This window comes from Rattus rattus, chromosome 18, assembly GCF_011064425.1.
Source record: "Rattus rattus isolate New Zealand chromosome 18, Rrattus_CSIRO_v1, whole genome shotgun sequence".
NCBI classification, from domain to species: Eukaryota; Metazoa; Chordata; class Mammalia; order Rodentia; family Muridae; genus Rattus; species Rattus rattus.
This window is the reverse complement of record NC_046171.1, coordinates 23,305,262-23,329,045: the sequence shown is the minus strand read 5'-3', so window position 1 is coordinate 23,329,045 and position 23,784 is coordinate 23,305,262. Positions and strand designations below refer to the sequence as shown.

The following is a 23,784-nucleotide window of genomic DNA, read 5'->3' as shown; positions in this document are numbered from 1 at the left end:
TTTACCAAGGAAAACGTAGTTCTCACTAGTAGAGTCTCACTGGGTATGTTAGGTAGGCACTCTTAAAGGTAGGCTCCGTTCCCAGCAGGAAATGGGTAACACAAAACAAACACAATGGTATTTTTTTGTATTTTTTTTATTTTTCAGCCTTTTTGTTTCTTATTGCTTTAAATTTTTTTACTGCTCTTTTGCTCGTATGTTATGGTTTTCCAGGTTGTTGTTTTTTTTTAAATATAGATTTTTGTCTGCGTGTGTTTCTTTCTTTTTATTTCTGTATATTCTTTTCTTTTAGTTTTTATCTTTGTTTTCTAAAGAGAGACGATGAAAAAAAGGAGTAAGAATTTGGGTGGATGAAAAAGAGGGGCGGATCTGGGAGGAGGTGGGACCAGGGAAGCCATAATCAGAATCTATATCGTATGAAAAAAAATTTTTCAATGAAAGCAAAAGCAAAGAGCAAAGCAAAACAAACTAAAACAACGCCAAACAATAGCACACTAACAACAACAACAGCAGCAACAACAACAACAGCAACAAACCCCAAACTACAGATCCCAGCAGCCCCGCATGGCAGGCTCTGTGCTGGGCAAACAGCCAATGAGAAGATGTGTTTGCAAAGGGTTGGGTTGACGTCTGGGTGTTCACTGGTTTGGAAAGTCCGGCTGAAATGAAAAGGGCTTTGCGGTTGCCCGGCAGCTCACTGTGTCCCTTGCGTCGGAGAGGACTGACTCACTCATCCGCTGTAAATGGACGCGATACTGAACTACAGGCCGGAGGGCAGCGAGGACTACTACACCTTACTGGGATGCGACGAGCTCTCCTCGGTAAGCAGGGTTGCAGGTTCTCACCGGATCGCCTTTGAGGTTAGCCACATCTCCTGGACCTGCAACCTAGTATCGTTTTAAAGGAATCTCAGCTCCGAGAAAGAGAAGGATTGAAAGGCTTGCTGGTTAATTTGAGGAAAGGACTCCGAACTTCAAAGTATTAGCTGGGAGAGGGACCACATACAGACAGACAGCTTTTATTTATTTAAAGCAGCGGTTCTTAACAGGTGGGTCGTTACCACCGACTTGGGGGTCGCATATCCGATATCCTGCATATCAAATATTTACATAACAATTCATAAAAGCAGTAAAATTACGGTTATGAAGTAGCAACGAAATAGTTTTATGGTTGGGGTTACCACACTGTGAGTACTGTACTCAAGAGTCGCAGCCTTAGGAAGGTCGGAGTAAAGGCTGTGATTTAGATCTCAGGAGGCGGAGCCACCTGTCCGTAGTCTCGTTCAGAGAAAATCTCATGGATTTTACAGTAGCATTATAGCTTCAAATGGTATTAAAATCCATTATAACTTCAAATCAACTAAATCAAGTTAGATGTCATATCTGGCAGGAGATTTTTCTTTTAAAGAAATTAATGATTTCCTTAGACATCCTATAATTGAGTCAGATGTTTTATTCTCTTAAAGACTTATTATTTTTGTTTTATGTGCATACACGAGTGCCTACATGTGTGTATGTATGTGTGTTTGGGTTCTGTTTGGCTGTATAGGGGTACTTTTTCTGTCCTATAGCCTGCATTACTTTTTGTTTGTTTTTGTTTCCTTGTTTTTTTTTTAATTTATTTATATTTATTTATTTCATGTATTTGAGTACACTGTAGCTGTCTTCAGACACACCAGAAGAGGGCATCGGGTCCCATTACAGATGGTCATTACAGATGGTCGTAAGCCACCATGTGGTTGCTGGGAATTGAACTCAGGACCTCTGGAAGAGCAGTCAGTGCTCTTAATCACTGAGCCATCTCTCCAGCCCTGTTTTTTTGTTTGTTTGTTTGTTTTTGTTTGTTTTGTTTTGTTTTGTTTTTTTGAGACAGAGTCTCACTATGTAGCCCTGGCTGGCCTGGAACTCACTACCTCACTATGTGGATTAGGTTGGCCATGAATTCCCAAGCATAACTAACATGCCTCTGCCTCACAGGTGATGGGATTAAAGGCATGGCATGTGCCACCATGCCCAGCCACAAGGCCATTTTTTAAAAATACTTATAGTTATTAAATTTAAAGAAATATCCTATCATACATACATTTTTATTTAAAATTTATGTTTTATTCATTGAACCTTTGTGTGTTGGGATGGACAAAATCTTTGGCCCAAGATGGAGTCACTTAAGACACCAAGATGGATGACCCATGTATAGCCTCCTGCTAGTCTAAGGGCCACTCACCCCAAACCAAACTAAACCAAACCAAAGCCAACCAAACCAAAGCCAACCCCCCAACACTGTGCTTACTGCAGTCTCCTTAGCATGTGGCAGTTCCTTAGTTCTTACCCTGTATAAACCCTTGTCTTTAAAGCCCTCACTGAGGCTATGGTAGTATGTTTCTCCAGATAAGCCACACATTGTGGAGCTAAATTTTTATCTCATTTCAAATTTTCTTCTTAGACAAGTTTTTAGAAATAGAATTCTGGGTCAAGGACTAGACATAGAGGCTTTTCATATATACATATATATGTATATATATCTCACATACATATACATATATATTTAACATATAAATATGTACACTATATTTCATATATTTCACATATATATGCACACATAATACATTATATATTCCATACACAAATATAATATAATAGTTTCACATATAATGTATATTTCATACACATTATATATGCCTGCAAGTATATATTATATGTGCACTTTAATTCACTTTTAGAAATGTGCACCTACTTAATTAGGTTCAGGAGAGCATCGGTGTTGGTGCCTTTGAACCTCCCTTCACCTTCTGGAGGTTTTGGTTTATTTGGCTGTGAGTAAAATTAAACATGATTTCTGTTTACCACCGGCATGGTAGGCAGCTGTGCAGACAGATCACTAGATATTGGATCATGAAGGGAGGGCTTAGTGATGTAAGGGCTTTTGACTGTCTGCGTTCAGCACTGGGCATGTGGGATAGGGACAGCAGGAGAGAGAGGGGCTATGTTGAAAGCAAACTAGCCACCTTTACTGGTTTACCCAGGGTCAGCCCTGCAGAAGATCTGTGCTTAATCCTGTGACAGTAAAATAGTAAAGTATTCAAAGACAGATATGACCTACTTTTAAAAAACTTAATTGGCAAGATTCAAGAAGTATAAAGCAGGAAGTAGCAGTGACATATTAGTTTCCTTCCACCATATGGGTCTGGGACGTTGGATTCAGGTCATCGGGCTTGGTGGCAATTGCCTTTAACCACTGAGCCATCTCACTGACCCCAGAATGTTTACTTGCTTCCCCCTCCCAGCCTCCTTGCATCTGTCTTTCTTTCCTCCTCCTCCTCTTTCTTTCTTTTATTTATTTTTTGAGACAGGGTCTCTCTACGTAGCCCTGGCTGTCTTGGATCTTACTAGGTAGCCAAGGCTGGTCTCAATTTCACAGAGTTCTGCCTGCCCCTGCCTCCCAAGTGCTGAGCTCAGAGGCACGGGCCACCACACCTGGCCCCAGAATTAAAAACGAAGTCCAGAACAACCACAGCAATGAAATCCCAGCCGTCTTTGACAGATAGGTCTAATTTTATGCATTTGTATTATTTAACATTCCCAGAGCTTAGACATAAACATGGGCAAAATGTATCTTAAAGGATTAAAAAGGATACAAAAATCTTTATTTTTCTATTCTGTATTGATAGGAATTTTATTTAAAGAGGGTTTGGGGGTACTTATGAAATGTTAATTTACAAATGTTTACTTGTGGGTACTGGAAAGTTGGCTCAGTGGTTAAGAACACTGGCTGCTCTTGTAGAAGGTGAGTGTTTGGTTCCTAGCACCCACACTGTGCCTCATCACCGTCTGTAACTCTGATGTCTGGGAGTCCAGTGCCCTATTCTTACCTCTCTGTGCACCAGGCACACACATCGTGCACAGACCACACAGGCAAAACATCCACACACATGAAATAAACAGATACATCTTTTAAAATGTTCATTTGCTGGGCTTGGTAGCATGTGCCTTTAATCTCCGCACTCAGGAGGCAGAAGCAGGCTGATCTCTCTGAGTCTGAAGCGAGTTCGGTCTACATAATGAATCCTGGGCTACACAGTGTGACCCTGTCTCTCACACACACACACACACACACACACACACACACACACACACACAAAGTATACTATTACAGTGTTGGCCTGAACTTCCTATTTAGCCAAGGATGACCTTGAAACTCTGGTCCTCCCTTTTCTGCGTCAAGAGTGCTGGAATTGTCTGCATGGTTACCAAACACTTGAAGACATTAGATTCTCTTACAGAGTCATCTGTGCACATGTGTGTAAAGGCCAGAGGTTGGTGTTGGCATCTTCTTCAGTTGTTCTTCACTTTATATTTTGAGACAGTCTCAGCTCACCAAATTCAACTAACCGGCTTTCCACATCCTCCTATCTGCACCCACTCTACTGGGATCACAGGGTTGGGTCTCCAGGCTTTTACATGGGCACTAGGCATTGAACTTGGGTCCTCTTCAGACTTGCATGATAGTGTTCTCAACCTGCAGGGTCAAGACTCCTTTGGGGGTTGAAAGACCCTTTCACAGGGGTCACCTAAGACCTTCAGAAAACACAAATATTCACACTATGATTAATAACAGTTGCAAAATTAGTTATAAAGCAGCGAAAAATATTTATGTTTGGGGGTCAGCACAACGCGGGCAACCATATTAAGGGTCGCAGGCAGCATTAGGGAGGTCGAGAACCACTGGGCTAAGCACTTTGCTCTGTCTATCCTCTTTATTTGAAATCCTGACTTTTGTTTTAGGTTGAGCAAATTCTGGCAGAATTTAAGGTCAGAGCTCTGGAATGTCACCCCGACAAGCATCCCGAAAACTCCAAAGCTGGTAAGAATCTACTGATGGCTGTTTAAGAGGAGGATCAACATACAGGCCTGTTGTATGACAAAACTTTTCCTGGGACATGCTATACTTACACACATCTATTCACCTCAGAAAAGGAGCCTAGGAAGCACCAAAGTACTTATACACCCAGGTCCAACTTGGTAAACTATGAGTTTTGTTGGGTTGCCTTACAGGAGTATGGGTGAGGGGTTAGTTATCGAAGCAAAACTGACTCAAAGACAGCTATATCACCAAAGCCCACCCCATCACCAAAGCCCATCCCAACATGGGTGATGGCTCACGGAAGCTGGGAACCTGAGAACTTGGAGCATACTGCACAGCCTTTGGGCAGCTCAATAGGTTGGAGAGTGTCCCTTCCAAATGATTCAGTTTGACTACAGTTCTTCCAGACAGTTCAGCTGGCTTCATCTGGTCTCAGAGTCTTCCTTGCAGCTTCTCAGAGAATAGTTTTTACAATTCAGCTTCCTTCTGTCTCTCAGTGTTTATTGCTTACCTCCTTACTAGGAGGGGGGCCTAGTGAATCTGGTCAGTTTCAGGAACTGAAGCTATTTTCCTCAAGCTATTTTGAGTTGTTTATTTTCCTGCTTAAGGATTTTGCCTGCAGGGTGAAAGGTTTCAATATTGGAGGAAACTGTTATACAACAGGGCTTCAGTTGTTTATAGCACCTGCATTTTCTTTATTTACTGTTGCAAGGTCTTCAAATTTAAAAAAGTAATGATGATGATGATGTCTGTGTGTATGTGCGCCATGAAATGGGTTGGGCAGGGGAGTCTGTGCTCTTCTTCCACCTACTAGGGGTTAAACCTGGATTCCTAGGCTTGTATGGGGAGTGCTGGGCTGAACATATTTTTTTATTCAATGATTTTTTTTAAGATTTTATTTTTTACTGGGCAGCAGTAGCATATAATAACACCTTTAATCCCAACAACTTGGGAGGCAGAGGTTGTGGATCTCTGTGAGTTCGAGACCAGCCTGGTCTATAGAGGGAGTTCCACTATGGTAGGGCTACACAGAGAAACCCTATTTTGAAAAACAAACAAACAAACAAACAAACAAAAAACCAAAAGAAAAAGATTTTAATTTTTATTTACATGTGTGTATGTGCTTGCAGAAGCTAGTGAATGTATGTGTGTGTGTATGTGTGTGTGATTGTACACACACAGGCATGCTTGAAGAAGCCAGAAGAGGGCATAGGATTCTCTGGAATTACAAGTGATTTTCAGCTGCCTGACATGGATGCCTGGAATCAAACTTGGGTCCTTTGGAAGAGCAAGTGCTCTTAGCTGCTGAGCTATCGCCCCAGGCCGCCAAGGACTGGTTTTGCTAGAGGACTTCAGGGGAGAGGACTGTGAGAGGTCTTCTCTAGTAACAGCATATATTTGTGTGTGCACTATGCTGTACTGTTTTGACTTGTAGTTCATTTTTATCAGCCAACGAAGTGTTAACATAACAATGTATTTATTTGTAACCAATAGTTGTCTTTATAAGAATTCTCTTTATTCTTTTTATTTATTGCCTTCCCCCACCCATATATACACACATACACACACACACACCCCAGGGCATGTGTGGAACTGAGAGGACAGCTTGCAGGAATCAGGTATCTCCTTCCATTATGTATGTATGTATTATCTATGTCCAGGTAGCAAAGGCAAAGACCCTTACTCCCTGATCTCTCTCACCAGCTCACCACAATATAAACTTACAAACATGAACTTGAAGGACCAGCCCAAAGTAATTTCTTTTAAAGATCGATTTATTTATTTATTTATTTATTTATTTATTTATTTACTTATTCTATATAAGTACACTGTGGCTGTCTTCAGACACACCAGAAGAGGGCATCAGATCTCATTACAGATGACTGTGAGCTACCATGTGGTTGCTGAGATTTGAACTCAGGACCTCTGGAAGAGCAGTCAGTGCTCTTAACCACTGAGCCATCAGTCCAGCCCCCAAAGTCTTTTTTTTTTGGAGCTGGGGACCGAACCCAGGGCCTTGCGCTTGCTAGGCAAGCGCTCTACCACTGAGCTAAATCCCCAACCCCCAAAATCTTATAGTATATGGTGAGTCAAGATTCTGGTGAGAGCCGTTGGATGATTTTGGAGTTCACCTCTTGTCTTGTTTTCCAGTGGAGACTTTTCAGAAGTTGCAGAAGGCGAAGGAGATTCTGAGCAATGCAGAGAGTCGAGCCCGCTATGACCATTGGCGGAGGAGCCAGATGTCGATGTCGTTTGAGCAGTGGGAAGCTTTGGCTGACTCAGTGAAAACTGTGAGTTTCTCTCAGGGGATGCAGGGGTTTTGGAGGTCAGGCTGCTCAAGAGCTGGTCACCACTTAGCCTAAAGAATCTGTAAGCAATACGAGGAAGGAAAAGGACCAAGGACTTAGTGGTAAGTCACTGCTTACAAAACCCTGTGAGGAGAAAGTCAGCAGGGAGACCACCAGCGCGAGACACACCTTAGTCTAAGATTTCTCACAGTCGTGCATATCAGATCGTCTCGAATAACTGAATTTTGGACCGCTGAAAATTCTTTTCCTTGAATCTTGAAAAAAAATATTCTTTTTTTTTTTCTTTTCTTTTTTTCGGAACTGGGGACCGAACCCAGGGCCTTGCGCTTGCTAGGAAAGCGCTCCACCACCGAGCTAAATCCCCAACCCCTTGAAAAAATATTCTTAAGGTATATCTCTATATATCTATCTCTGTCGTCTTTACATCTATTAGGGTTTTCAAGACAAGGTCTCACTCTGTAGGCCTGGCTGTCCAGAAACTAGCTCTGTAGACCAGGCTGGCCTCCACAGAGATCCGCCTGCCTCCGCCTCCCGAGTGCTGGGATTAAAGGCGTACACACCACCGCCCAGCTCGAGATGTATTTTCGTTTGTGTACACGTCTGAGTTTTTGTCTCTGTGTATGTGCCATACGTGTGTTCCCAAGAAGAGCACACTGGATCTGTGGAGCTGGAGTTGCAGGTGGTTGTGAGCTGCCATATGGGTGCTGGGAACCAAACCTGGTCCTCTGCAGGGACATGAAGCACTGAGATAGAGCTCTCTCAGAGCCATCTCTCCAGCCTGCCATTCATTCATTCATTCGTTCGTTCATTCGTTCGTTCGTTCGTTCGTTCGTTCGTTCGTTCATTCATTCATTCATTCATTTTTCTATCTATTTGTGTTTGAGCTTGTTTACCTGATAAGGCTAGGGCATCTATAACAAAACAGGATACAATTATTCCTATTATATATGATAGTAAAGAGTTACATTATTTCTAAACATCATTAAAAACTGCCCCTCCTCCTCCTCCTCCTCCTCCTCCTCCTCCTCCTCTTCTTCTTCTTCTTCTTTTTAAAAGATTTATTCATTTATTATATATAAGTACACTGTAGCTGTCTTCAGACACACCAGAAGAGGACATCAGATTCCATTACAGATGGTTGTGAGCCACCATGTGGTTGCTGGGATTTGAACTCAGGACCTCTGGAAGAGCAGTCAATGCTCTTAACCACTGAGCCATCTCTTCAGCCCCCTTTTAGTTCTTTTATGTTTATTATTCTTACTTCAAACCTGTTAACCTATGTTTCAATTTTTTTTTTTCTTTTTTTTGGAGCTGGGGACCGAACCCAAGGCCTTGCGCTTGCTAGGCAAGCGCTCTACCACTGAGCTAAATCCCCAACCCCCCATGATTCCTCAGTATTTTTTTTTCTTTTCTTGGTTCTTTTTTTTTTTTCGGAGCTGGGGACCAACCCAGGGCCTTGGCGCTTCCTAGGTAAGCACTCTACCACTGAGCTAAATCCCCAGCCCCTAATTGGGTATTTCTTATTTACATTTCAAATGTTATTCCCTTTCCCGGTTTCTAGGCCAACATCCCCCCAACCCCTCCCCCTCCCCAACTGTGCACTCTTTGAGCCCTTACAATAATTATAATTTAGTCTTACTGACCACATCATTTATCTTGTCACCAAAGCTGAAGCAGTATGAAATCTGGTTTCAGATTTACTTTCATTAGGGATGCAAAACTGATGACCTGTCTATCTGTTCTTTGATCAGTAGTGGGGCCAGGCATTGCATTCAGGTGGTAGTCAAAAAACAAAGCCAAATAAACCCACCAAATCAGTGGGGGGTGGTGAGATGGCTCAGTGGTTAAGAGCACTCTTGCCTGAGACTGGCATTTGGTCCTCAGCACCCTGGTCAGAAATTTTACAACCACTAAGTTCTGCTCCAAGGGATGGATGCACAGCCCTCTTCTGGACACTGTGGGCTTCTGCATGTCTGTAGCATGCACTCCTTCAGACACATATGCGTACACATAAATGCGTACACATAAGTAAAATAAATCTTAAGTCAGTGGTGATTTCTTTTTTCTTCAAGTCTTCTATGTCTGGGGATCGTTAACAGGTATTGTTCAGCGCCTGTCAGGTTGGTGACCGTCCTTCTGTGACCACACACTGTCAGTACCATTCTGAAAATAAAAGGTGGAGTTTAGGCTCCGAGAAACACTTTCCTGTTCATCTGGCTTGCACATTCTCGGGGTGTAAAATCTCCTACAGTGTCTTTCCCTCACACTGCAGGGCCAGAAGGGAGTGTCAGAGCCCCTGGAACTGGACTTACAGATGGCTGAGCCACCACGTGGGGTGCCGGGATTGAACCCATGTCCTCTGCAACAGCAACAATTGATCTTCACTGTGGAGGCAACTCTCAAGCCCCGCCCTCTGGTCTTGAGCTTGCTATGTAGTTCAAGATGATCTTGGACTTCTTGTAGTAAAAATTAATTGGGGATTTCTGCCCCACCTTTGATCATTCACTTTGCAGATACAAGATGCAAAACCTTTATATTTATAATAAGCATTATATTAATGCATTAGAGCTGGGCAGATATCAATCCTTATGATATGTTGTCTATGTCCCTGTTAATAACTCCGTTACATAACTTACCAGGTTCTACCTGGGCTGCGCTTACTCCAACTGGCCAGCCCTTGTGGCCATGTTCTCAAGATTCGTACCCCATGGTGTCTTCTCCTCTCTTCACCTCTCTGCTCTCCTCTCCTTGTGGTCTCTGCCTCAGACCCCAGACCTGGGAACTGAAGCCCCACCTACCTTTCTCCTGTCCAGCTATAGGCTGTCAGCCTCTTTGCTCAACCAATAAATTAAAGAGCAAGGTTGCCTAGCATCACTTGGTGTACATGAGGATCTCTTTGTCCCTGGGGACAATCAGACTTTGGGGGCCAGTATTTAGCATTACAGTACATAGCAACAGGCTAAACCTCAACTTTGAATTCTCCTGCCTTCACCTCCTAAGTGGAGGCCTGCACCACCAGGCCTAACAACGACTTTTCTTAGTGCAGAGAATCCAGGTTTCTGTCTAGTTCCGGCCAGGAAGGGTAGAAGGCTGTTGGAAAATGGTTCTAGTTAAATCACAGTCAAAACTACAAGAAAACATTCTCAAAGACTAATAAAATTGTCCCATACATCCATTGCTGTAAATTTTGTAAGCTACATACATTTTTTTTTTAACTTGGCTGTTTGGTAAATCAGCTGTTTGGGGGGGGGTTCAGCATCTTCCTGTTACCCTACATAAATCCATTTGCCTGTTGATTGTTTCTGAGTTCCTGCCTGGTGATATGTGTTTGGGAGAAGTCCAGTTGGTCACAGGCTTATCTGCAGAAGCTTCCTACTATGCCCAGATGGCTATTCTTTCTCTTGCCAGATGGGAAACAGTGAGCCCTTCAAAACCTGCTTTTGAAAAGACAGTCCGCTCTGTTTGGATATTGTCCCAGAGCAAGCAGGTCAGAGCTCAACCACTCAGGCAAGTAATAATTTACTCATGGTGACTCAGGATAAAAATAACTAATTTGGAGGGCTGGAGAGATGGCTTAGCGATTAAGAACACTGGCTGCGGGGGTTGGGATTTAGCTCAGTGGTAGAGCACTAGCCTAGCAAGCACAAGGCCCTGGGTTCGGGTCCTCAGCTCCAGAAAAAAAAAAAAAAAAAAAAAAAAAAAAAAAAAAGAACACTGGCTGCTCTTCTGGAGAACCCAGGTTCAATTCCCAGTAACCACATGCTGGCTTATAATTGTCTAACTCCAGTTCCAGGGCATCCGAACTCTGGCCTCCCTGGGCACCAGACACACATAGTGATATGCAGATCATACATACAGAGACAACATCCATACACATAATAATTTGAGAAAAAAAAGCCAATTTTGGTGTGTTATTCAGGTGAGCTGTGGCTCATGTGAGCCAGTTGTTTCAGTCCCTTTTTCCAATGTTTAGTGGCATATAGATTAAAAGAAAAATAGTGTTGGGAGCAACTATTAATGGCACTGACATCTAGTGGTCGTTTGTGGTATTACCACTATTAAGCCTGTCTTTAGCTTTCTTCTGGCATTTTTACTAGGCCACAGTTGATAAGCATGTTAATAAGATATCTCCACTCCACCAATCCCCAGAGGACGAGTTTACAGCCACTGTCTGTTTTGTACTTAAGGCGAGTGCCTTTGTTCTCCGGGGTTCCCCACATCATCAATGAGGTGTTCCTGCAATAAAGGCTGTTAGGGAAGGCTCCAACGGTGTCGCGTCTTCCTTGCTGGTCGAGGTGGGTGCTTCAAAATAGTGGCTAGTGTTGACCGAGATTTACAATGTAAGATAATTATTTCCTAAAAAAAAAAAGTCTGGTAAGGAAACTGGTAATAAACAAGTTTATTGGGCTGGAGAGATGACTCAGTGGTTAAGAGCACTGACTGCTCTTCCAGAGGTCCTCAGTTCAAATCCCAGCAACCACATGGTGGCTCACAACCATCTGTAATGAGATCTGATGCCCTCTTCTGGTGTGTCTGAAGACAGCTACAGTGTACTTACATATAATAAATAAATCTTTAGAAAAAGATAAACAAGTTATTGTGAGTGGAAAATACCAGGAGCCCAGCCTCCCAGACATGAGCACTCATGGCCTTTGCCCTGTGGCGTTTGCTGACTCTCTGCCTCTTTTTTTTGTTTGTTTTGTTTTTTCCGGAGCTGGGGACCGAACCCAGGGCCTTGCGCTTGCTAGGCAAGCGCTCTACCACTGAGCTAAATCCCCAACCCCTGACTCTCTGCCTCTTGCTTGTCAATGTGTTTCTCTTCTCTTCGCCTCTTAGTCCCTGTCTCCAGCCCATCACTGAATATTCCTGATGATTTTTTTTTAGAGGCATGGTCTCATGTCCATACTAGCTAGTCTGGCCTCAAACTCAGTATGTATTTAAGGATGGATGGCCTTGAACTGTTCACCCCTCCTGCCTTCAGCTCTTGAGTGTGGTGACCCAGTGCTCCATCATGTATGTTATGTGGTATGGGGTCCATCATATCCACTGTAGGGTCTAGCTAGGCATGCTAGGTGCCTTAGTTAGGGTTTTACTGCTGCGAAGAGACACCATGACCATGGCAACTTTTACAAAGGAAAAACATTCATTTGGGGCTGGCTTACAGTTTGAGAGGTTCAATCCATTATCATCGCGGCAGGAAGCGCGACAGCATCCAGGCAGCTGTGGTGCTGGAGGAGGCGCTGAGAGTTCTGCCTCTTGACCCACAGGCAGCAGAAGGAGACTGTGTATCATACTGGGTGTAGCTTCAGCATAGGAGACCTCCAAGCCCGCCTACGCAGTGATCCACTTCCTCCAACAAGGTCACACTTCCTTCATGGCCACACCTCCTAAGAGTGCCACTCCATATGGCCCAAGCATTCAAACACATGGGTCTGTCTGGGCCATACCTATTTAAACCACTATGCTAGGCAGCACTGTATCGATTGAGCTCCAGCCATCCTGAGTGCCTGACTTTTTTGTCTGGTGCTGGGGATTGAACCCAGGACTTGCTGAATGCCAGGGAAGTACTTTACCTAACTGAACTCCATGCCCAGCCCTGCTGATCTACTGAGGAGTAGTTTATGTGACGCGGCATGCTGTTCTGAGCCACCGATACTCAGAGCTGTGAACCCCTGAACATGGAAAGCTGTGCCTTGCAGGCTTCACAACACAGACTGCTTAATATCACTCTTAAGCCTTTCTGTATTTGTTTGTGCGTGCGTGTGTGTGTGTGCGTGTGTGTGTGTGTGTTCAATAGCATATATGTATATATAGAGAGGTCAGAGGGCAGCTTGCAAGAATTGGTTCTTTCCTTCTACCGTGTGAATTCCAAGTACCAGGCTCAGGTAGTAAGGCTTGGTGGTAAACGCCTTTGCCCCCTGGGCCATCTTGGCAGACTTCAGCTTCACTCTTGTGTTTGACTTTCTTTGATTAACTAAGGTGCACAGGGTTGGGTGGGGCACCTGCAAATGAGGTTAAGTACAGCTTGGGTTTTTCTTCTACTTCTGTAATTGGAATTAGTGATGACACAATGTTTAATTTTGATTCATCCCTGTGGGTGATGGGTAAGTAACATATGTTCACTGAGACCTTTTATGGGACCATGAAGCTGAGGGTCACCCAGGGTCCTTATCCCTAGTGCCTGTCTGGGCAGACCACAGATACTTTGATTTCGAAAGAGAAACACTATTTACAGGTTTCTTGGTGGCCCTATGATGCTTGCTTGTTTTTCTTTTCCCCAGTACTGAGAATTGAACCCAGGGCCTTGTGCATATTGCCAGACCCTGCACTCTTCCACGGAGCCACACCGTAGCCCGAATAATTGCCTGGGTTTTATTTTCAGCTTTTTGATTAAAAATCTTTTACATTTATTTACTTTTTGGTGTGCATGTGTATATGTGTTTGTATGTGTGTATAAGGGTATACATGTGTGTATACATGCGTGCATGTATGTGTGTGTGGTAGCTATGTGTTTGTAGTGTGTGGTGTGTATATGTGTACATGTGTGTGTATGTATGTGTGTGTTTGTGTGTGGTATGTTTGTATGTGTGTGTGGTGTGTATATATGTGTGGTATGTGTATGTGTGTTTATATGTGTGTTCGTGCATGTGGCTTGTGGTGAGTGTTTATATATGGGTATAGATGTATATGTGTGTGCATGTGTGTGTGTATGGGTGTACATGTGTGTCTGCTGTGGCACACATGTGGAGGACCGAAGACAGCTTGCAGGAGTCAGTTATTGCCTTCTACTCTGTGTGTCCTGAGGTTTGAACTCAACTGGTCAGGCTTGGTGGCAAGCTCCTTTACCCAGTGATCCCTTTCACTGGCCCTAAATGGTGACTTTTATAGTTTACAGTTTCAGTTCTCTAAGCTCTAAGCTCAGATTTTTTTTTTTCTTGAGACAACATTTTCCTCTATAGCCCTAGATGGCCTGGACTAGCTGTGTAGACCAGGCTAGCCTTGAAATCAGAAATTCATCTGCTCCTGCCTCCTGAGTGTCTTGAGTGCCACCATGCCTGGCTTTTCTTAATTCTTTTTTTTTTCTTTCTTTCTTTCTTTCTTTTTTTTTTTTTTTTTTTTTTTTTTTTTGGGTCTGGGGACCGAACCCAGGGCCTTACGCTTGCTAGGCAAGCGCTCTACCACTGAGCTAAATCCCCAACCCCTTTAATTCTTAAACTTCTTAATCACTCCTTTTTCATAGCCCTTATTCTCCCAACCCCCCTTTTGTGGTTCATGACTTAACCCAAGATCTGTCAGCTAGGCCAGCATTCTGCCACTGAACTATCCCCAGCCCTTCAGGAGGAAGATAATCTCCCCGGTTCTCTGTTTCTATTTCGGACATCTACATAACAACAAAGTATCCTAACCACCAGCCCCATACAGCCAAACAAAAGCTCAGCGGCTGCAGACTAACCTGACTATGTTTGACAGGGATGTGGTGGGGAACCTGAGTTGGTGAGATGTCTGGGTGGGTAAAGATGCTAGCAAAACCTGGTTACCTAAGTTTGATCCCAGAACTCTCTTGGCGGAAGGTAATGGGCTCCTGAATGATGTCTCTGCCGGCGCCCCAAATGCACCCTTCAACAAATAACCAAATGTAAGAAACAAATGATGTTTGTGTACCTCTTCTTAATTAATCTAGTCGATGCATTGGGCTGTCAGAAGTAAGAAAGACTTGATGCTGGAAGGAAGTGACCAGACTTACACCAACACAGCTCAAAACAAGGAACGGAGTGAGCAAAGAGAAACCAAGCAAGGGGACCCAGACTCAACCCCAGTGAAAATGATGCAAAAGGAATCTGAGTCCCCAGAGAAAGGCATCTCCCCACAAAACCCAGAATCTCCGGGTAAGTTATGTTGCCTAGCTCTCTACGAGAGATGACCAGAGATATCAAAGATCATGGGTTGTACTACAGCTGTCCTCAACCTGTCCTAGTAGGCACAGTAATGTCGACTTGAGAATTGGTTTACATCTTTTTTTTAAAAGATTTATTTCATGTATGTGGGTACACTGTCATTCTCTTCAGACACACCTGTTGACAGTATCAGATCCCATTACAGGTGGTGGTGAGCCACCATGTGGCTGCTAGGAATTGAACTCAGGACCTCTGGAAGAGCAGTCAGTGCTCATAACCACTGAGCCATCTCTCCAGCCCTGTAGTAGAGCCTTATCCCCAAACTGTTTTAGTATGGTAGTTCGACTCTGCTTACCTCTGATTTGAAGTGCTTCTCTTCCCTCTTCTAAAGGTCTCTCAGACTGGAACTGTGGCCACCTCCGTTTCCGCTGGTCTGGCGACACTCCCTCAGAACTCCTAAGGAAATTCAGAAACTATGAAATCTGAAGTGTTGTTGCTCTGTGAGGGAGGGTGAGGCCTTCATCCGTGCTGCCAAAGCCAGTCTTTGTTCATAGCTTTAAAATGCTGTCTGTGTTCGTGAGTTGCTCAGTATGGTCAAGTCCCCCAACCTTGAACCCATTATTACAGTGTGCTTTGTGTTATTTTGTGCTGGGGATTGAACCCAGGACCTCCCGTACACTCTGTAACATTGATTGTTACTTCCTACCCCTCATGTTGTTTGAGGAAATTGTTGTAAGTTGTAGTTTATTTCAGTATTTGAGTCAATTAAGGCTCTCAGACAGACTTGTTTCTAAGACTATACTTAGATCCTATGTAGTTTGTATTTTACGGTTTCCCTGTTAATGTTACTTGTAGATATCTGTTAAAAATCACTCCCCGTTGGTGTCCCATGATCCCTAGCTGCGCTAGACATACAAAAATGTCTTCTAGATTTTGTTTTAAAGTGAAATGTAGACTTACTTGTCTGAATTTCATAGAGTGAAATAAATAATTTCCTTGAAGCTTATATATGCATTTAGTACTCATTCATTCATTTATGTGGATTTTCGGGTGGAGTCTATATGCAGCCACATAGCACAGGCTAGCCCCAAGCTTCTCTATGCAGTTATTCTCAAGCTCTAGCACAGGCTGGCCCTACGCCTCTTTATGCTGCTATCCTTAAACTCTTAGCCCTCCTGCCCTTGTTTCCTGTGGACTGGAAGATGGCTCAGCAGGGAAGGGCACTTGCTGCCAAGCCTGACAGGTTCAGTTGCAGCCCCAGGGCCGCATGGAGGAAAGACCAACTCCTCAAGCCTGTCCTCTGACCTCCACACTCTCGTAGTGGCACGAACACACCCACACCCATAATAAACAGGTAGATGGGTGCATGAATTTAGAAAATGTATTTTCTAGACAGATGCGCTGACACACACCTGTAAGTCCAGCAGTTGGGTCATGGAAGCAGAGGACGGAGGTTCAGGGCCAGCTGTGGCCACATAGCCACTGGACAGCATAGGCCACGGGAGACCCAATCCAAGAAAACCAAAGCAAGGCGAAATAAAAAGCCATAAAGTGCTTCCTCTTATTTTCAGTGCAGATAGTATCACTCTGCTCTAGCTGCTGTAACAAAACGCCTCTGGAGGCTCTAGCACGCCTTGCAGTTTGTGACGCTCAAAGTCCAAGGGTTGGTCAGCGCACTTCTGCGCCGCCCATGTCTCGCAGGTGGCCTCTCTCTTGGTTGAACATCATACGGCCTCTTGTCCCTGTTTACTCTTCATAGATATCAGTAATCCAGATCAGGGTCTGTTTTCACGGCTTCACTTTAACTTATTCCTGTCTTCAAAACACTTATCTCCGAAGAACCTCAACCTGTCAATCTTAGGAGGCCATAACTCACTTCCTAAAACTAATGAAAGCAAGTAAACCAGAGGGGAGAGAGAGATTCCTTTAATTTTATCTGAATTTTTCTTGTTTTGTCATCCACAAGTCTGTTTAGAGAATAATTTCTATCAATATTTTGTGATTTCAGTAAAATGATGCATTGTCAACATTTTTGCAAATTTTAACAAAAAAAAAGAAGAAAAGACAAAGAAACACACACACAAATAATGAGTATGATGGGCTCTCTCAATTGCTTTCCTCCATTCAGTGCACGTACAGCCAAGGGCCCAGCACCAGCTGGGTAAACACTGGCCTGTTGCCTCTACAGGACACCGAGGGGGAACCCCTCCCACTCCCATGAGTAGCTCTATTTTTATTGTATACCCCCCCATTATTGACAAGACCCTGTTTTTGTTGACCCATTGCTGTTGCTTAAGAAGTTGCTGCGCTTGACAGCTGCTCATGACGGGTCAGCCTTGTAAGAAACATCTAACACACTTGACCAGTTAACTCTGAGGGGCCTTGTGCACATGAGGTACCATCGAATCCTGACGGGACTCCAAGTTTAACAATGAAGCACGTGCTTAGTTAGGCCTTCAGTTGAAGACCTAATGGAAAATGGGTCTTGTACTGCCCAGCAAGCTTCACACAACCACAAACAGATATATGTACAGTTTCGCAATTTGAAAGTTGATGTTACCTAGGAAGTGCAAGGCCCGGGGTTCGGCCCCCAACTCCAAAAAAAAAAAAAAGAACCAAAAAAAAAAAAAAAAAAAAGAAAGAAAGTCGATGTTTGTGGACTGTGACTTGATTAATACCAGAGCAAACTGATTATGGAAAGATAATCTTTTAAGTGACTTCAAGCCTCTTTTTCTTTTTTTTTGGAGCTGGGGACCGAACCCAGGGCCTTGCGCTTGCTAGGCGAGCGCTCTACCACTGAGCTAAATCCCCAACCCCCAAGCCTCTTTTTCTGCAAGGGACTCTAACTTGTTTTAATTTAGAAACAGGAGCTTTTAGCACCTGTAGGTCCTGACCAATCTGTCTACTTAGTTTTTAAAAAGTCCTGTGATTAAAGGGACGTTACTTGGTGGTGGTGTGCACGCCTTGAATCCCAGCACTAAGGAGGCAGAGGTAAATGAATCTCTGAGGCTAGCCTGGTCTACAGAGTGAGTTCCAGAACAGCCAGAGCTACACAGAGAATCCTTGTCTTGGAAAAAAACCAAAAACAGACCAAAAGCTTATGTGTTTATGGCTACGCCGGCTCTATCCAGGAGCTGGGGTAAGGAGAGGCCCACATGTGTCTCTGTCTCTGTGTCTCTCTGTCTCTGTCTGTCTGTGTCTTTGTCTCTCTCAATACTCCAAGGTCCATACTGAAATGTACCTTTTCTTCTTACCCATTATATAGGTATACTTATATAGGAGCAGCATGTGTACTAAGAGGTACCATGTCTCCTGGAACTGGAGTTACAGATGGTTGTGAGCCACCATGTGGGTGCTGGGAATTGAACTCAGGACCTCTGGAAGAGCAGTCAGTGCTCTTAACCACTGAGCCACCTCTCTAGCCCGGAGATATTTCTTTTGAAAAAAAAAGAAATCTATGTGTGTGCGCGTGCGCGTCAGAGGACCACTTTGTGGCGTGGGCTCTTTTCTGCCTTTATGTGGCTCCTGGTATCAATCTCAGGTCAGGCTTGGACGGCAAGACCTGGGCCAGACCCACTATTTTTTGGTTATGTTCTTCCTTTATGTATCCTATATATTCATAACCACTTGTGTGTTCCTTGCATCAAGGGCAGCATGTCACATCCCCAGCTGTAACATCTCTACTTACTCAGAGCACAGAGTCTTGGGCTACGGGAAGCCGGAGTCTCCATTCACTCACTGACTGACTACATCTCGGAGAGTTTCCTAAAGCATGCCAGGTGCTAGTCTATTCTTACTGATGCAAAAATTCCACGTGTAAGATATATATATATATATATATATATATTACATAAAATATATTTATACACACTTACACACATATACTATACATATTTATATAGGTATGTATATGTATATAAAATACACATTCATAATTTTTTTAATTTTTAGTTTTAATAAGACAGGGTTTTGCTAAGTAGCCCAGTCTGGCCTCCACTTCTGCCCGTGCCCTTTGCCTGTTGGGATCGTAAGTGTGCAGTACCATGCCTGGCTTGAACCATAAGTTGTTTCACCTGTGCTTTATCGATTCTTTTTCGGGTGGCTTATCTTTTGTTCATTTATTTATTTTTTGAGGCAGGGTTTCCCCGTGTCACACAGCTGGCCTGGCACTCGTGCTCTTCCTGTCTTTTCTCAGTGTTGGTATTGCAGGCTTGTGCGATCACCCCCTGGGTATCTATCATCTTTTTCAATAACATTTTGCAATCACAAGTAAACACTGTAGTGAGCTGTTTCATATAATGCTTCTTGTATGTGAAGTACACCTGTTGTGTGTGTGTGTGTGTGTGTGTGTGTGTGTGTCTGTTAGCTCTGGATTTATTGTGTTAATGAGAATGTATGAGAATTTGTAATTTGGTCCTTAAAATAAAAAAGGATGGGGTTGGGGATTTAGCTCAGTGGTAGAGCGCTTGCCTAGGAAGCGCAAGGCCCTGGGTTTGGTCCCCAGCTCCAAAAAAAAAAAAAGAACCAAAAAAAATAAATAAATAAAAAAAAATAAAAAAGGATTTATGGGGGGTTGGGGATTTAGCTCAGTGGTAGAGCACTTGCCTAGGAAGTGCAAGGCCCTGGGTTCAGTCTCCAGCTCGGGGGGGGGGGGAAGGATTTATGTCAATCTCTGCAGAGGCTGAAGACGCCATCAACCCCCCTGGAGCTAGAGTTTCAGTTACAGTCAGTTTGGGAGAAACCTCGGGTGGGTGCTGGGGACTGAACTTGGTAAGCACTCTTTAGCGACTGAGCTCTGCCCACCTCTGCCTTCTAAGGACTGGGATTAAAGGTGTGTGCTCCCTCACCTGGCTATCCTTTAGGTAAACAGTAAACGTAGCTGGCTAGGCTTCATAGATCTTAGGGCCGCAGGGTTGAAAAACACCAGAAAAGAGTGTTTGCCCATTGGGATTCTTGCCTTGATTTTTTTCTACTCCAGGCTAAACTTGGTTGCATCAGAAGCACTGTGTTCACAGAACAGTTTAGCAATCGCCTTTCTAACCCCTCATAGGGCGCAGTGCCCAAGATATGAAGCAATAATAAAACCAGAGAACACATTTCTTCTGGCACTTTCCATAGAAAGAGGATAACGGGGCCATGCTGTGGTGGTCACTTCCCTCTGTCTGTCCTGAAACATTGAAATAGAATTCTGACAACTTGCATTCTTTTTAAAGTAAAAGGACTCAACAGAGCTGCTGTGGAACATGGAGAGAGCGTGCTCACCATTTCTTCTTAATCTATATAGTTTCTGACATGTTCCTGGCTGTCAGAAATGGGTCCTTGATGAGAACATTAGAAACGCAGGGGGGGGAAAAAAGAGGAGGTGGGGGAGGCGGAGAGGCTTCATAAAGAGTGAGATAAGGAGACGTTTGCTTTCTTGCTTATGAATTTTCGTATCTTTCCTTTGCTCAGATCTTACGGGTTACAAGATCAGTCACAGCAGCAAATGTCGATGACTAATGTGGTTATTAAGAGAGATTTTTAATTTCCTGGAAGGCAAACGCCATATCTCCCCACCCCTACACATCGCAGACAGGCGATGCAGGAACGTCTGGGGAGTTGGTGATGGGAGGTATTATAAAACTGATGAATTATTGGAAAAAGGATGAACTTCTGGGCAAGGAGAACTACAGTTTCCTTCCATTTCCGGTTCCCTGGTGACATCAGCCGGCATGGCTTTGGTTTTATCACTTCTGGGCTCCGAGTCCTTTCACTCTCCTAGAAGTGGAGACACTTTGTATCCAGCCCCTCTGCCCACTCTTTCTTTTCCCAGGGATTCTCTTGTTTCTCCTAAGGTTTCAGGATTGTAGAGAGCTGGATATTTTTTCTGGCTCTGACCTACTGTGGGATTTAGAGCAAATTACTTTAGCTCTGCTCTAGTTCCTTCTACCTGTGGATGGACTTAGGAACAGAACAGAACCAAACCAAACCAACCTCCTCTTTGGAGACCAAAGGAAGGAACTCAGCTCAGACCCAGGGCCTAGGGTAGGCCAGCATGGTGGTTTAATGTTGGTTGTCACCTTGACACATCTGGAAGAACGAACTCAGTTGAGAAATAGCCTCTTAGGAGTGTTGGTGGGAGATTTTCTTAATTGCTAATGATTAGGAGGGCCCAGCCCACTGTGAGCAGCTGGTTCTGGGTCCATCGGGGAAGGTAGCCGAGCACACGAGGGGAGGAAACCAGTAAGCAGAGCTTCCCCATGGTCTCTGCCTGAGTTCCAGCCTTCCCATTCCTGCCCTGTCTTCAATGGTGGACACAGATATGTAAGCCAAGCAAACCCTTTCCCTCCTCAAGTGCCTTTGGCTAGAATTTCATCCCAGCACCAGAAAGCAAACTAGGACAGCTAGGTTAGGACCTTGACTTGAAGCTGGAACAACATGGGTGTTGGGGAAGCATGAACTACCAGGGAAGGAGAGGATCGTGAAGGATAGAGAAATCACAGGGAGAGGATACGTTGTCTTCTTCATCTGTTCTTATAGCTCTGCCTAGCTTATTGTTATCGTTCTTTAAAATAGTTATAATTTTTATCGTGTCTTTTGAAACAGGGTCAAACTCTATAACCATGCTGACCTGGGACCGTGTGTGTGTGTGTGTGTGTGTGTGTGTGTGTGTGTGTGTGTGTGTGTGTGTAGTTAAGCCTGGCCTTGAATGTCCAGCTCTCCTATGTTAGCCACCCTTCATTAGTATGCTCGTCTGCCATCCCAGCTACTTTGGAGGCCGGGTTACAGAATGACTCCAAGGACAGCCTGACAACTTAGGGAGACTCTGACTTAAAAAACAAAACAAAACAAGGGAGCTGGGCCATAATGACAGGAGGCAGGGGCAGGTGGATCTCTGACTTCAAGGCCAGCTTGGTGTACAGAGTGAGTTCTGAGCCAGCCTGGGCTACACAGAGAAACCCTGTCTTGAAAAAACATCCCCGCTCCCCACCAAAATAGGGAGAACACCTGAGAGGACCTATGCCACATCCTCAAATCACAGACAAAACCAAACCAAAACCACCTTCAAAGTTAAACTGCTTCCCCAACCGCCAAGTGCTGTGATTACAGGTGAGGGTCAGGCTGAGTTTACTGCTCTTCCTCCCCTCTCCGTCCCTTAAAAAAACTCTCTCTCTCTCTCTCTCTCTCTCTCTCTCTCTCTCTCTCTCTTTTCTCTCTCTCTCTCTCTCTCTCTCTCTCTTTTCTAAGAGAGGGTTTCTCTGTGCTCCTGGCTGTCCTGGAACTAGCTCTGTAGGTCAGGCTGGACTCAAATTCTGAGATCCACCTTTTTCTGCCTCCCCAGTGCTGGGATTAAAGTCATGTGCCACCACCACCCAGCTCAAAAAAATATTTATTTTCTAATGAGTGTTTTGCCTATATGTACGTCTGTGCACTGGTGCCTGCTAACTATGGAAGCCAGAGGAAAGCACTGAACTCCCCAGAACTGGAGTTGCAGATGGAAGCATGCCCCAGACCTCCTGAATCTGAGTCTGAGGTACGAGCTCCAGCTTCTGTCTTCACAGTCTCCCAGGGATTCTGGTGCTCACCTAAGTTTGACTGGAACTGCTGCCTAGATGGCTCTCTGAGATGTGGTCAAAGCGTCTCTTGAAAACTCAGCACTGTGAATCCCACACAGGATCTAAATTGTAATATGTACTTGAAAAAGATCCTAGAGCTTTTTTCTCTATGCATATTATTAATAAATCTTGAGAAACATTGTGCTAGAACCCAAGATGGCGCTAGTCTTGTCTCTCATGCTCCACTATTTCTGGCTTCTATGGTCATTTGAGGCTAGTGTTGTTTTATTAGACAGTCCAGATTGTTCACCATTTCTGTTAAGTCAGAGGGTTCTACTGAACAGTGCAGTTCTGACACTCATGCCAACATGGGCCACCACACACAGCTTTTATCCTAAGACAGTATCTTACTGGATAGGGTAAAGCTGTAACTTAAGAAAGTTTTATCTGTTCCCCTTCTAGCTCTAGACCTGGTGTTTTTTTATTAACAAGCTCCAAGCCTTAACTGGGCAGATTCTGAGTATTCTAACCAGACTAGGATGTTAATACATAGGTAAATGCCCCGTTTCTGCCACCTTGCCCTGGCTTGCACTGTCCATGTTCATCCTCAGGACTGCTCTCCACTCGTGACCTCGTGGTGATACTCGTGTTCTTCCCAAGTCTTTTCTTCACACCTTCCTTTCCTTCTGGTCCTTCCTCTCCTCTCTCTCCCCTTAAGTCTCCTGGCTGGGATAGGCAGCCTTCCTGCCTCCTCCACCTAGTCATAGGCTGAATTGGCTCGCTGTTGACCAATCAGAGATGATGGAAATACTTTTACCTAACACTGAGACCAGAGATGCTTGGCCTAGCCTTTGTAGGGATGGTAGACAGATATCAGGGCATAGAAATCAGCATCCGAAAACACAGTGCCCAAGACCAACTCCCAACATTTATTTTAGATTTTAAATGTCTTTATTCTTTGAGAATTTCACTCATGCATAAAGTAGTTTTTTATAATAATCACTGCTCTTAGGTCCTCTTCCCACGTTCCTCTCCTAACTTCTTGTCTTCTTAAAAACTTTTTATTGGTTCTTTGTGAATTTCACATCATGCATCCTAACCCCACTCATCTCCCAGTCCCTTCCTATCTGCCCTCAACCCCACCCTCACCCCAAAATAAAATATAATGAATAAAGCAAAAATCTC

The 23,784-nt window shown here is 44.0% G+C and overlaps 1 protein-coding gene across 1 annotated transcript; it reads left to right on the top strand.

The window, feature by feature from the left end:
* The first annotated feature begins 617 nt into the window (after window positions 1-617).
* Dnajc12 (DnaJ heat shock protein family (Hsp40) member C12) lies at window positions 618-16,070 on the top strand. The gene is made up of 5 exons (XM_032888482.1): window positions 618-821; window positions 4,782-4,860; window positions 7,012-7,151; window positions 14,851-15,055; window positions 15,456-16,070. The coding sequence occupies exons 1-5, from the start codon at window positions 744-746 to the stop codon at window positions 15,548-15,550; spliced, it is 597 nt and encodes a 198-aa protein (XP_032744373.1). The 5' UTR covers window positions 618-743; the 3' UTR covers window positions 15,551-16,070.
* Window positions 16,071-23,784: the final 7,714 nt, after the last annotated feature.